A 13,853-nucleotide genomic window follows, 5' to 3' on the forward strand; every position below is an offset into this window, starting at 1 on the left:
CACTTACAAGTCTATTTCTTAGCAGTTTTCTGGCTGACTGAATTACCTGAACATCTAAAGAGCTAAAGAAAATTCCCCACACACTGCAGTGCAAGCTACCTGGGGAGGCAAGAGCCTATTCCCAACCACTCAGCTTGTGTGCCTCATGGCTCTCTCAGACATTTCTTTTGCTCATTTTAATGCCAAAGGAACTTCATGAACCATTCATGTTGGTGGAGAAGCTATAGATGCTGAACTCAAGTTACTTGCCAATCACATTTTACAGTAGGTACATACCATACCAACTCAACTGAAGATACACATAAAATACATTTTAAAACATAAACTCTCATTCTGGTTAGTGAAGAATTTCAGTCCAAGTAAGAAATCCTTAGAAATGTACAGAAATATTTTAAAGCTAGATTTTATAATAAAAACAATGTGTGAAATACAATAATCAGGAACACACATATAGGTCATATTATGTATCATCTCGCATTGAAAGAAAATCTTAACACACTTTTGACTATTTGGTTTCTGTAAAGCCAAGAAAGAGGAAAAATATATTTAATCAAATTTAGGTTTATGACACAGCACCTTTTTAGCTGAGGTATTTGGTAAACAGGTATTTGTTTGTCAGAGACTATAAGCAGGCAAAGATTTTGTCATTCCATTGAAATTTTCTTTCTTTCTTTCGAGATGCATTTGTACACCAGGAAAAAACATTTAGCATGTCATTTAATCATGACAGGCCAGATTCTGAGTGTGTGCGCATGTGAAATACACAAGGAGGCTCCACCCCTCACATCTCTGCAAATGCTAGTTATAACTACACTCACTGTGGAAAGCAGGTCAGCTCCTTTGACACAAAAGGGGAAGGAGGAGGTGGGGTCATTTATCCACCCCTAAGCCCAAAGAGTGGGCTAGGCACACCGGGAAGAACAGGCTGTCATGGGTATTTTTAGTAAGAGTCAAGGACAGGTCACGGGCTTCCGTGAATTTTTCATTATTGCTCGTGACCTGTCTGACTTTTACTAAAAATATCCATGACAAAAACTTAGCCTTAATCATAAGGGACAAAACTGTAGCTTTTAAAAAAATGGGAATTTACAGAAATAAATTTTCCTTATATCAACATTCTGTTTATATATTTTTCTCTATAGGAACTTGTGCATAAAAGCAGGCTTTCTGCCTTAAATATTAATCTGTTCCTCCTGCTTATTCCTAACATATTACTACAATTCTGTTTGACTACACGATTGGCTAAGATGGAAATTACGTCACAAACTGTGATTTCATGTGGAGAACAAGCAAAAGGAACAAATGAACCCTTAAGGCACAAAGATCATGTTCTCATTTACATTTTCTTAACAGAAAATAAAGAAAGCAAAACAATCCAGAACATAACAAATTTCTCAGATTCTCCTAGCGATGGAAAAAAATGCTAATCAGCCACCATTTTTAGTCATTTATTAAAATTCCTTTAAGTGCTGGGACGAAACAAAACAAAAAAAGAAATAAGACAGAACTGCTTCTATAAAGTGTTTCATAGGAGGTCAGCAGATCTTTAACAGACAAATAGTAAAAACTAGTATGCGGTCTGAGTGGTGAGCTGAGGGTTTGGTTGTGATTTATAATTAGTAGTTAAGATGTTTTCTGTGACTGTATTGACTTGTTAGTATTTCTTGACATACATTGATCTGTGAATAATTAAATTCGATTCTCAGGTGCTGAAGCCTTGATCTTAGATCAGTTTTCCAATATGTGACCTTTTGGATATTGGGCTCAAGTGGATTAAATTCCATTCCTCCTTGAGGGACACTGCTTATAATATGCAAGATGAAACATTTCAACCATCTAAAACTGATGAGAGAGACTGGTGACATACCACAGTGATATTTCAAAACTTTCTGTACTACGTGAGCATGTTATAAAAACCTGAACACACATTCTATGGATAGATTAGTTGGTAAAGAAGACTAGATTTATGCACAGAAATTCAGGAACAATTTATGGCCTTGAGCTTGAGAGATTTGAGTTCCAGATGACTAATAGGTTCTCAGCAGTGCTCAAAATCTAGCCACAGCTGCTGTAGAGAAAAGGAAATCTTCACTCTTTTCCATTCTCCCTAAAAAAAACGTAGGCTCTGTGATTTGCTTCATTGCACTGAAATCTGTAGATACATGGAAACAATAACAAGAGTGGAAACCGTACAAAAGGATACAAAAAGACAGGGCCGTAACCAGGGCAGGATGAATGGGGCAGCCGCACAAAGCTGCTGAGGGTGGAAAAATGGGGCAGAAACAGAGGCGACACATAAAGCCCCTGTCTGGCAGGGCTTGACTTGGGCCGGCCCTGCAGCAACGGGGCTCAGGGAGGGAGCACCACCTCCAACTCCTGACTCACCTCAGTGGGCCACCCAACCTGTCTGGGTTGGGGGGGTCCAACCAAAAAAACTGGGGGGGGGCATGTGACCACATCATCTCTGGGTGGAAAAATGAGGAAAAAATGGTGGGGGGCGCAAATATGCTTGCTTGCTCCAGGCACTAAAATGCCTAGTTAGGGCTCCATAAAAAGATAGCTAAAGCTATGACGAAAGTAAGGAAATCAAATTTTCATTATATCACACAATGTTTAATATTGATATTGCATCCTGGTATTGCAGAGGTCTGAGAAAAAAAATTACAGGTCATGGCCAAGATTTTCAAAGGTGACTAGTGATCCCAGGTGTACCACTTGAGAAACCTTACCAAGGTTTGATTTTCAAATGCTGGGTGCTCAACACTTTGTGTTTAACCTTCCCACTTTGTCTGTCTTGTCTACTTAGACTGTAAGAGCCCTTGGGAAGGAACTGTGACTCACTATGTGTTTGTACAGTGCTTGTCACAATAAGGGCTCTGATCTTGGTTGGGGCCTCTGGGCACTCTCTCACCACAAATAATCATATCCATATAAAATTTGTCAGTCTGTCACAATCTTTGTGTTACCAGACTAAATTTTAAAAATTAAAGGCCAGATTGTGCCACTAATGCACAACTTGGCATTGAGGCAGCGTGGAACCACAGTGCCCTAGTTGTCCTGGAGCTTCCCAGAATTCAGGAGGCGCACACCCACTGCACCACCCCAGTGTGCATTCCCCTCCATGACCAGTCATAACCCTATATCCTCTCCATGCTCTTTGGAGTGAATAGCGCACCAGGGAGCATTTCCCTCACTCACTGGAACTCAGAGATTGCTATTGGGGTTGGCCCCTATGAAGGAAGCACCTGGTTCGTGTACAGGGAAGAGTCCCATGTGCCATTCCCTATTATGTAGCCATACAGGGGCCAGAAACAATCTGGCCCTAAACAAATATGTTACAGGGACATAGGTAGCTACTACTGACTGATTACATTGACTTTACCATTTTGACAAAGGCAAGTTAATCATATACAGTATCCACATAAATGGTAGATCTTGTTATGGGATTACATGAAATAATTATACAGGATTCCAGTCAGTGTATTACCAAGACCGGTATTAAATAATACTCCTCCCCGTCACTATAAAACATAAACCTAGGTACTATGGAAAAATATCCACCCACAATAGACTACATCAAAAGAACATTAAGGCTAGGGATATCAATTGATACAAGCCATTCACATGTAGAGGAGAAAAGTACCATATATGCTCAAATACTTGAGCACAATAGGTGCCCATTTTAATGGTTGTTAATTTTCTCTATGGTCTCTGAGCACTGGAGAAATTACAGCATGTTCTCCCTTTAATTGAATATTCTGCACACAGATATGCATTTGTGTGTGCTTATATAAATGTGTTTTAATTAGTCTTTAGCATAGCAGTTTTGAAACAAGGTTTAAACTCACATTTAAAGGTTCACAATAAGATTTTTGACTACAGAAATCAGAAGGTAAAATAACTTAAATCCCAAATTTGTGTAAAAACAAAATAAAACAGATAATGTGCTACTGTTGTCTGCAAATTGCTTTATGTAAGCTCAGTGAACAAAGCAATCAATCAGTACCTGTAGTAGTTAATACAGCTGCACACAGAAGGATCAGAAATATGCTTGTTAGTGTAGGAAAAGGTGTTATGGCTGTATCAAACAGACCGTTCATCATTGTATATAAAAAAACTGAACAAAAATAATTTAAAAACAAGAGAAGATTTTTAAAAATCACAGCTACCAGGTTCAACACTGACTAATTCCTGTCCTCTCCCAGTTTCCTTGTGCGGGGCAGGAGCTCTTCTTTCAGTGTAGTGCTAAAACACAGATCTGATACATATAAAAGAAACAATTAATTGCTGCTAACTAATATCTATAGAGAATTATTTTATTGATCCTGCATAACCTATAAGCCAACTGACTTCTCCTTTCAGCTCAGCAGAATCCACACAGTTGAAAACTGGTCGTCATTAACAACATCCAATATGGAGTTTTGTCATGATGTCCTATTCTATTGGACTTCATATTAATCTGGACAACTAATTCATTTAGTCCTTAATGTATACATTACAGTATAATGATGGAGACCCTTCCCCAAACACCGAAGCAACACAGTGATGTAGCGATAGTGCATGTCTACATGCTGTGAGAATACTGCTGTGCATTACATGTCCTGAACGTCGGGACACCTCAGCATGGTTTATCATCTGCAGACAAGTGGCAGGAAAAGGAGGACTTTTCAGGAGACCATATTTCTCTTTAATCTTTCATTCTTTTCTGTATCTTTGCCAGATTAAAAGAGAATCTAATGCACCAGAAAAACCAAGCCAAACTTTTCAATTGTTTTGCTTAGGTCAGCTCTGACAGTATCAGTGCTATAAAATAACAAACATCATTAAAAATAGCTAAGAGCTTAAGGGGTATTCTGAATATTGATATTTAAATGAGGACTCCAAGCAATTCAGCTTAGCAATTCCTACTTACAGACTTTTGCTGTGCTTAGTAGCGTGAATTAGATCATATATTAGAATACTCTGTTTTGGAATCCTGTTTTTCATTACTCCATGCATTTAAAATATTGCAATTTGATCTGACGAATAAGAGGAATTATTTGGCAGACAAGTTCTTCTTAACTTACATTTGAAAATGTGAAGTTAACAATAAGCTAGCAGCCAAATAGAACAGCACAACTTTATCTGAAGGTAGCTCAAAACAGTTACACATATTCCCTACTAATAAAAATCCAGACAGGTCAAGACTTCTTTCTCAGGTTTATACAAAATGTCATTTTTTGCCTCTTCATTATTTTCCAAGTACATAATATACAGCAACAAAATGAACCATGACAGGTTATTTTCTGCAGTGATAACAAAAACAATCTTTACTTTGATATTCATCTGGATGTCCATAATAACAAACTGAACTGCCTACTTCCATGTTTATCCTCAAAGTCATGACCAATGACTGTCTCAATCAGGAATATTTCATTGAGCACAACAAAGTTACACAATGCTTAAAGAACATTTGAGTTGGGATGGATTGGTTTAAAATGTTCTATATGCAAACACTGTCAAGTAGTCTGTGCTGCTGCTATGCCATTTTATGAACTATACAAACAGTATTCCAAATAATATGCCACGAGAAACTTAAAATACTTCCTTCCTAATCAACCATATTCAGGGCACATAGAATTATTACATTTGAGAAAGTCTTTCTAGAACCTTTCAAGAACCATATCAGTTGTCAATTATTTCTATATTGTTTTATTTCTGTGTAACGATATTGCTTGGCTGTTACGTCATGTTAATAGTTATCATTTGCAAATTATAACAATTTTGTCAATGGAACATGATTATTACCTATGAAATAAGAGTGCAAATGTACGTAATGTGAAATATTTGCACTACACTTCTGTTCCACAAAGGCAAAATTAGCCAGTTTGAGTCTGAAGTGAAGCAGACTATCTAGGAGAAATGACTTCATCCGGAGAAGCGAAGAGTAGCACATCATCTTGTACTGCAGCCTTAGAGCCCAGGCTAAAACTTTTAAAGTGACATTGGACCCAATAAAAAAGCAATGCTCCAGGTTTTCTTAGTAAATAACTTACATAATCAAGTCACTGAAACATGAACAAAGATCAGGACTGGAATAATTTTCAGCTGAAGATCTTCTGACATACCTTGTAAAATTCCTCTAGCCACAAAACTCAGAAGTATAACACATACTCCTATAAAGTACAACTCTCATAGGAACATTTAATTTAGCCTCAATCTCAATAACAGAAAAACTGAACAAAGATTACATTGAATGCAAAAACTAGTGATTAATTTAAAGGATGAACTACAGTTGCGTGTTTTGTGTACAAGTTCTGGATAGAAGTAAATTATAAAGAAGATTCTGGCTTTTGGAAAAACACCTAGGGCTCCCAGTGTGAGATTTCTGTGATTTACCATAGCACAAATAGTTCAGCTGTATAACTGGAAATGAATGGGCCTAAATAATCAACCCTTCATACTTGCTCCTTGAATTACAAGATTAAAGAAAAACAAAACAAAAACACACTGCAAAGCACTGGAGGATGCACCACTGAGCCATATGAACCACAAACCTGCAGTTATGTAAGCAGCCTAAGCTGCAGCCAGGACAGGCCTGCAAGATGGGTGACTTGTATGGCAGTCAGAACACTGAAAACTAGAAGTACTCCAGCCTGGGTATAAAGTCTGGGCCTTTAAATGCAACCTTTCCCCCTCTCACTCACTCTGATACATATCCACTTGTTCCTTCTCAACTTTGCATCAAATTTAAGTTCTTTAAAGATCTTGACCTTTGAGGCCTTTCATATCTCCACTCTGATCTTGCCTTATTATTCCCACTCCTCTGCTCCCTTTACTCTGCAAACACCTTACACTTGACTACCCCTTAGTATCCTTCTCTGAATTCTCTCTATTGAAAATATTTCTAAAGTTCACATCACTACATATAAAGATGGACTTCTTTACACCATCTTCCATGCTGCACCTTTCACACCACCTTGAGTCCTGGTGCAGTGAATATTGCTTTTCCATCTTCAAATCCTTCCTCAAAGTACTGTTCTTTAACGAGTCACTCTAAGCTTGAAGTGCTATGATTAATTAAAAAACAAACAAAAATACTCACCCTGCTACATCATAATACATCTCCACCATATAATCACACAATGCTAATATACTTTAGTTATCTTCTTAGACACCAAACCCTTTGGAACAAGAATATCTTCCTCATCTGTGTTTTGCACATTGCAGAGAATAGTGTGATCACTCAACAAACAACTAAGAATAAGGGGATAATATTACCTTATCTCCTAACTGTAATACATTCAAAGCTGATTTCCTGCTGATAGAACAAAAGTTTGTATAGCATCAGAAATGCCTGGCTTCATATTCCCAAGTATTGGAATTGTTTATAAGTATAGTATCAGAGGGGTAGCTGTGTTAGTCTGGATCTGTAAAAAGCAACAAAGAGTCCTGTGGTACCTTAAAGACTAACAGATGTATTGGAGCATAAGCTTTCGTGGGTGAATACCCACTTCGTCAGACAAATGCGTCTGACAGACTAACATCTGTTAGTCTTTAAGGTGCCACAGGACTTTTTGTAAGTATACTTAATCACCTACAGAAGGAAACATTTTTTCTTAATAATCAGTAGACTCTAAAGTTGAAAAATCAATCACTTACCCCAATATTAAAAGTTCCTTTAAAATAGTCCAGGTTTGCTTGAACGAACCAAATATTGTGTAATCCTAATTCATCACTTCTGTCTTTAGCACGTACCAATGACAACTCCTTATTTTCTATCAGCACCACCTGGATTTCACATAAAGGAAAATAAGTCAGCAGTATTGCTCTAAAATCAAAATAAAATGATACTTGCTATACAGTACCCCAAAATTCTGGTGTAAAATCTTTACTTAATTTCTTGAGACTGGTGATGAGATCCCCCCCCAAATTCAAAGCTGCCTGTTGAAGTAGGGCTATAGGTATTAGTCTAGAGAATACACACAATAAACAAACAGGCACGCACACAAGCTCTGAAGTGCGTGCGCATCTGAACGTACTGACGAATCTCACGCCCATCATGTACACTTTTCAAGCTTTTAGCAGATAACTGTTTAAAGATTTAACACACTAAAACAGGAAGAAAACAAAGATCTGTATCAGAATATGTTTCAGAACACAAGGAAGTATTCAAAAGTTTTAAAAAAACAAAAACAGGAGAAAAGGATGAAGTTGGGTGTATGTGCTACAAATGGTATGGCCCACTTATTACATGTAAATATTTATAGGCTAATAGTTCTAAGTCTACAACAGTAAATTGTTTATTCAAATGAAAAGTTTTATTTGGGGATTAGAGATATATTGTTTTCTTAAACTCAGAGATGGCATTGTGTTTTGAATTCTGTTTTAGTTCTGCAGCAAATCACATTGAATTCCGTTCTTCAAAGCGTTAATCTATTGAATACTTTCCCCCTATCCTTCCATCCACCAAAATAGACCCTATTTGCCCAGAAAAAAATTAATAGTTTTTTACACCGATTTTCACCTGTTTTTGTTGTTGTAGTAATAAACACAGATAAATTCCCGGGAAAAATTAAATAAAATAAAAACCAAAAACAAAGGGCCCTAAGTATAGGCTGCATCTAATCTCCACACACGTTTGAGGAAATGGGGCTGGTGAGCAGTTACAGGTTTTAGTTCCCAATGTTATTTGTTATCAGAACCCTGCTATTCACGCTTCAAGTGGCTGGAAGTGAACCAACCCTTTCAGGTTCACTTCCTGCACAATGAAGGAAACATCCTCTCAAGACTTAGGACAGAGCTGCCTTCAAAGGGGAAGGCAGTGCTTACCTTTTTTTGCTGTCATGAGTGTATGAAAGTTGGGGAGTCAGACTAGGATTGGTCAGAAAAGTGGGGCAGTGGCTCTTCCAGGGAGCCTTCAATTCAACACTTCAATTCAGCAGAGAACTTAAAACATGTACGTAAGTACTTTGCTGTACAGGGATACAATTATCCATGTGCTGCTACAAGTTAAGCTTGTACTTAAATCACCAATGAGATGATCAGGCCCTGAGGACTTGGCACTGTTACTAGCATCTTTTGATAGCTGCTTCTTCTAAACTATCTTTTTCATGGGTGACACACACCGCACAATTCTATAGTACAACAAATATTGATATATGCACAAATTCAGAGCCTCACATTATTGTATAAATAAAGTCCATTCTATGCATCTGATGACGTGGGCTGTAGCCCACGAAAGCTTATGCTCAAATAAATTTGTTAGTCTCTAAGGTGCCAAAAGTACTCCTGTTCTTTTTGCTGATACAGACTAACACGGCTGCTACTCTGAAACCTAAATAAAGTCTCTAAATCATCACTGTTAAAGCAGTCTTTCTGGTTTCCATCTAGTGGCTTTTTTTTTTTTAAGTTGTGAATTATCGAAGTCTGGAAAATTGCATTGTCCATATATTTTTATTGAGACTTTACCTGGCATGATGGCAACATGTGAGCAAGAACAATTCCTACATGGCCCTGTGAAAACCAAAAAAACATGAGTCACTTTTCAAACCCCATGCAGCTGACCCCCTTCACAATGACCCCCTTCAAGAGTGACAGTGTCTTTGTAAAAGCAGTTCAGATTCCAAAGTCTGTACCTTTGCCCTGTGTCATGTGGCAGCCTCAAGAGCCGCCACCTCAAGCTCTCAGGGTGGCTATGCAGGCACCCTTCCTCAGTTAATAGTTAACCTTCTTCTGTACTCTTTAAATAACTCAACTCAGTTCAAAGTCCCCACTGGGGTCTACACTGAGTCTAAATATACCCCCAAAATAAAGTCTCTTCCTTCTCTCCGCCCCAGCCTCAGGCTGTCACTCAAAGCTCTTCACAATCCTGAAGTCAGAGACCTTAGCCTTCCTTCCTGGGGCTGGGTTCAGTTCAGTCTCTACCTTTATTCCTTGCAGCACTCACCTGAAGCTGCTTTCTACAGGTATTTGAGCAGCCAGGCTCCTCTCTCTAGGAGCACACTTTCCAGGCTCCTTACTCTGGTGAACTTGCCTACTGAGCTCTCATGGGAGCTCCTGTCCTCAGGAGCTTCCAGCCTCTAGCATCCACCTTAACAGGGCCCCGGTAACTTTTTATCAGACTCATTAACTAATTAGCTGCTAGACAGCTGTCTAGCGATTTAATTATTTGCAGGTGAGTCTGAACTGGCTTGTTCTCCCTTACAGGAGCCTGTCAGAGGTAGGCTGGTCCATGACTCCCCTGAAAGGACCATCTGCCATGAAACTCTGATTTGTAGTCATGTCCTACTGGAATTGTAAAAGATAAAAAAAACCCAATAAAGTTGCATTTTATACAGAGAACATACATTACCCCGCCACTGCAAAAATCCACAATCACATCTCCGGGTTTAGATAATTTTGTTACCATGGACACCAGATTATTCAATTGCTGCTGTTTCCTCAGAGCACGATCACTGGACATCTTTCCTGAGGATGACAACAAAGGAAATAAATTGATGCTGACTAATTTTTAATAACTATTCCACAATATTTCTAACTTTCTAAATAGTTATAAGAAAACCGTACTGGAAATCCTAACAATTAATGATGAGATTTTCAAGCTGTCTAGACAATTTAGACAACAAATCACATTTGGCAGATTTGAAAATCTCAGCCTAAATATTTTTAAATTGTTCAACGTATTTCTTTAGCACATTATGGAACTATGTATTCATGTTGTTCCTGTTAAGGCACCCAGATGGCTTTGCACACCAACAATTAAAAACTGAAGCAAATTGTTGTTATATAGTAATCAAACCCTCCAACTCTACCTTAAAGTGTATTTTCACCCAGTGACTCAGGCTCAGAAACTGAACTTTGACTCAGATCAGAGATTTTACAGGATAAAATCACGTGTGGTCTTTAAGCACCTTGTCTTAGATTGTGATACTCAATCATGTTGAGTACCACCTTACACTACAAGTAGTCCCCATGTATTTAAATGACTCTATTTGTAGAATAAGATGTTACTTGTAGCTGTCTGTAGAACAACTGGAATGTCCTAACTCCATACAAAAGAAAACTAAAACCTCGCTGCTTTCAACCGTACTTGATAAAGGCCATGAAATAGCTTCTTGAGATGGAATTAATTTGTTTGGCTAACATTTATATATTCCAAACATGCTCTTTGTATCAGTGAAACTAATGAACTGTTGAGGGACCTTGTTATTTGTTCAGATGAAGAAAAAGTCCATAACATCCCTTTTCTTTGCTCAGAAAATATTCAGAGCTGTAGACATTTCTACAAAATGCCATTCATAAGCTAATCTTTGAGGTAAGAAGAAAATGTACCTAGACAACTTTTCCTTCTTTTTTCTTCTCATTAAATTTTCATGCACATTACGTGTGATTACTTTGTTCCACATTCTCAGATATATAAATACAGGGCCTTCTTTGAGCTTTGTGTTATGGTTGTGTGTGCTAGATATTGCTTACGAACTGCAGGCTTTGTTTGGACTTGAACCACTGAACAGATCTGTCTTTATTTTTCTGCAATATTCCTTGCTTGTCTAGTTTACAAAAAATAAGCTTCTGCTCAGAATTAAGGGAATAGAGTTTTAAGGATAACTTACTACAAGAGCAAAGTACCAAATAATGACTTCTACCATGTTTCAAAAGAAAATGTTAGCTTCCTGATCACCACATCTGCAGGAGCAGCTCCTCTTTCCCCTACCAAATTGGGGCAATGTCTTTTTAATTAAATAATCCAACTTTATGGGCAGATTGTGATATCTTTGCTCATGGTAAGTAAAGTCAATGGATCTACTTGTGGTAAAAGAGTATCACAATCTAGTTCTTATTTTTCAACTAAAATATAAAAGATCGACTTCTTACAGTAGCACATTCTATGCCATCTATGCAAAGAAAACAGAAAAAAGCTGAAGAAGATGGTACAATAAGCAATAATATTGAGATGTGTACAGTATTCATCTATGCTAAATAAAAATATTCTGCATTAAAAGTATTCTTTCAGTAATTCTTTCAGAGTTTATAAATAACTTGAAGCTGCCTAGAAAGGAAAGTAAGAGTTCAAAATTACTTACTGAAATAGAGAAAGTAGTATTTTGAGAACTGTGACTAATTTCAAAAAGTTGAATGTTTATTTCTCTTTTTGGTCTGGTACTGATGCCTGAAACTCCATAACATACTAATGAAAGAAAATAGCTTACAATCCATTCCTGGCTTGGCTAGAACCAATTTTCTTGGTTTTCCAAAACAATCAATCTAAGACAGTGCTGCTTTTGATGAAAGGTCCCCAAGAAGTCCCCTGGCATGAAACTTACCCTCCTTGGGTAATTTTCTTTTTCCCAGTCTGGCTTCTCAGAAACTTAAATATAAACATTATACCATTTTTGTTGTCATTCAGGCACTGTCCTTGATTTCCTGCAGAGCATGGGCCTTACTTTCAAAGTTAAGGAAGAGATTTTTAAAAAAAAACAAGCACTTCTGCTCCAAAGTCAGAAAAATGCAAAGAAATTCTGCACATTCTGATCAAAAGTGGTAGTCCCCATTTGTAACACGAGAACTAGTGCCAGGCATAGCATTTCATCCAATAATCTGGGCATTTGATTACATTTTTTTCATTTTTTTTTTTTTAGCCTAAAACAATAAATCACCTCACACAATTTAATTGTGCATAGAGAAAGTTAAGAAAACATAAATTACACTTTTGTGTTAGGAACATATTATTGTGCTTTTTAAAATCATTCCTATGTAACATTACATACCTCAATGACATATTCTAACATTTGGTATTTCTTGATATGAAATCAAAAGGTAAAAACACAACCTCCAAAAATATATTAAAGAATATTTTTCCCATTTCCCTGGCAGCCAGATGCTGAGACTAAACGACAGGGGATGGATCACTTGATAATTGCCCTGTTCTGTTCTGTTCATTCCCTTTGAAGCACCTAGAATTAACCATTGTCAGAAGAAAGGATAGATGGACCATTGGTCTGACCCAATATGGCTGTTCTTATTTTGTTATGTAACAAAGAAAGACTCAACTACACTTTCTAAAAATGGTCATGAATAACACACACAACTTTCCTTTTAGGATTGGAAACCAAACTCCAGACACAACAGGTCTTTTTTCCTATTTTGTCCTTGCTACAAAACTCCAGAAAACTATGGTTTAACCTGTATAGAATGTTAAGATGGTTGCCAAGTGAAACACCAGTCTTTCCCTGAGTACAACAGACAATTAATTGAACTAAATCATGCATGCCTAAATACTCCTATTCATCTATTCTCTCTTAGTCTTCTTAGAATCTAGAAGCAAGCAATATATATTTTTCTTAGAGCCCAATAAGACAGTCTCCTGACACTTTTTTCTTTGAAGTTTACTCCTAACAAGGTAAAACCTTCTTGAAGAATGTGACCTTTTCTCTCAGTACATTTCAACACCAAAGTAAAACATTTTTCTCTTTTGTAAAACTCTGCTGACAGCCTGCCATACATGCCCAGCAGGTTCTATTTTTATTTTTCATTTGTGGTCACAACAAAAATAATTCTTTTGGATTCATGAGCTGAACATTGTTATTAATCCACATCCTGTGATGAGGAATATAAAAGCCTTCACAGCATTAAAGGGCCTCTTGGTTTGGCCCAGAGAATTAGTACATTTTAGCATGCTGGAAAACTTACAATTTGACATCACCTTTTTGCAACATTAGAGGCCTTGTAAAAAGTCACTCAGTGCCCAAAAAATATTTTCAGATTTGTCCATATATACTTTGGTTCAATATCACTTTTGTTTTCTTGAGTAGGTAAATTTCAATAACTATATGTTTGAGAGCTTAACCCTGTTTAATTTTAATTCTGAAATA

At 37.3% G+C, this 13,853-nt stretch overlaps 1 protein-coding gene across 1 annotated transcript in view; it reads right to left on the reverse strand.

Annotated features, from left to right (window-relative positions):
* The window catches only part of GSTCD (glutathione S-transferase C-terminal domain containing), a 133,510-nt gene that overhangs the window by 20,041 nt on the left and 99,616 nt on the right, over positions 1-13,853 (reverse strand). Inside the window, exons 5-7 of the mRNA XM_065405313.1 lie at positions 10,334-10,449; positions 9,451-9,495; positions 7,642-7,770 (exon numbers count right to left, since the gene is read on the reverse strand). Of these exons, the coding sequence (XP_065261385.1) occupies positions 7,642-7,770; positions 9,451-9,495; positions 10,334-10,449 (290 nt within the window). The remainder of the gene's footprint in view (positions 1-7,641; positions 7,771-9,450; positions 9,496-10,333; positions 10,450-13,853) is intronic.

This window comes from Emys orbicularis, chromosome 5, assembly GCF_028017835.1.
Source record: "Emys orbicularis isolate rEmyOrb1 chromosome 5, rEmyOrb1.hap1, whole genome shotgun sequence".
NCBI classification, from domain to species: domain Eukaryota; kingdom Metazoa; phylum Chordata; order Testudines; family Emydidae; genus Emys; species Emys orbicularis.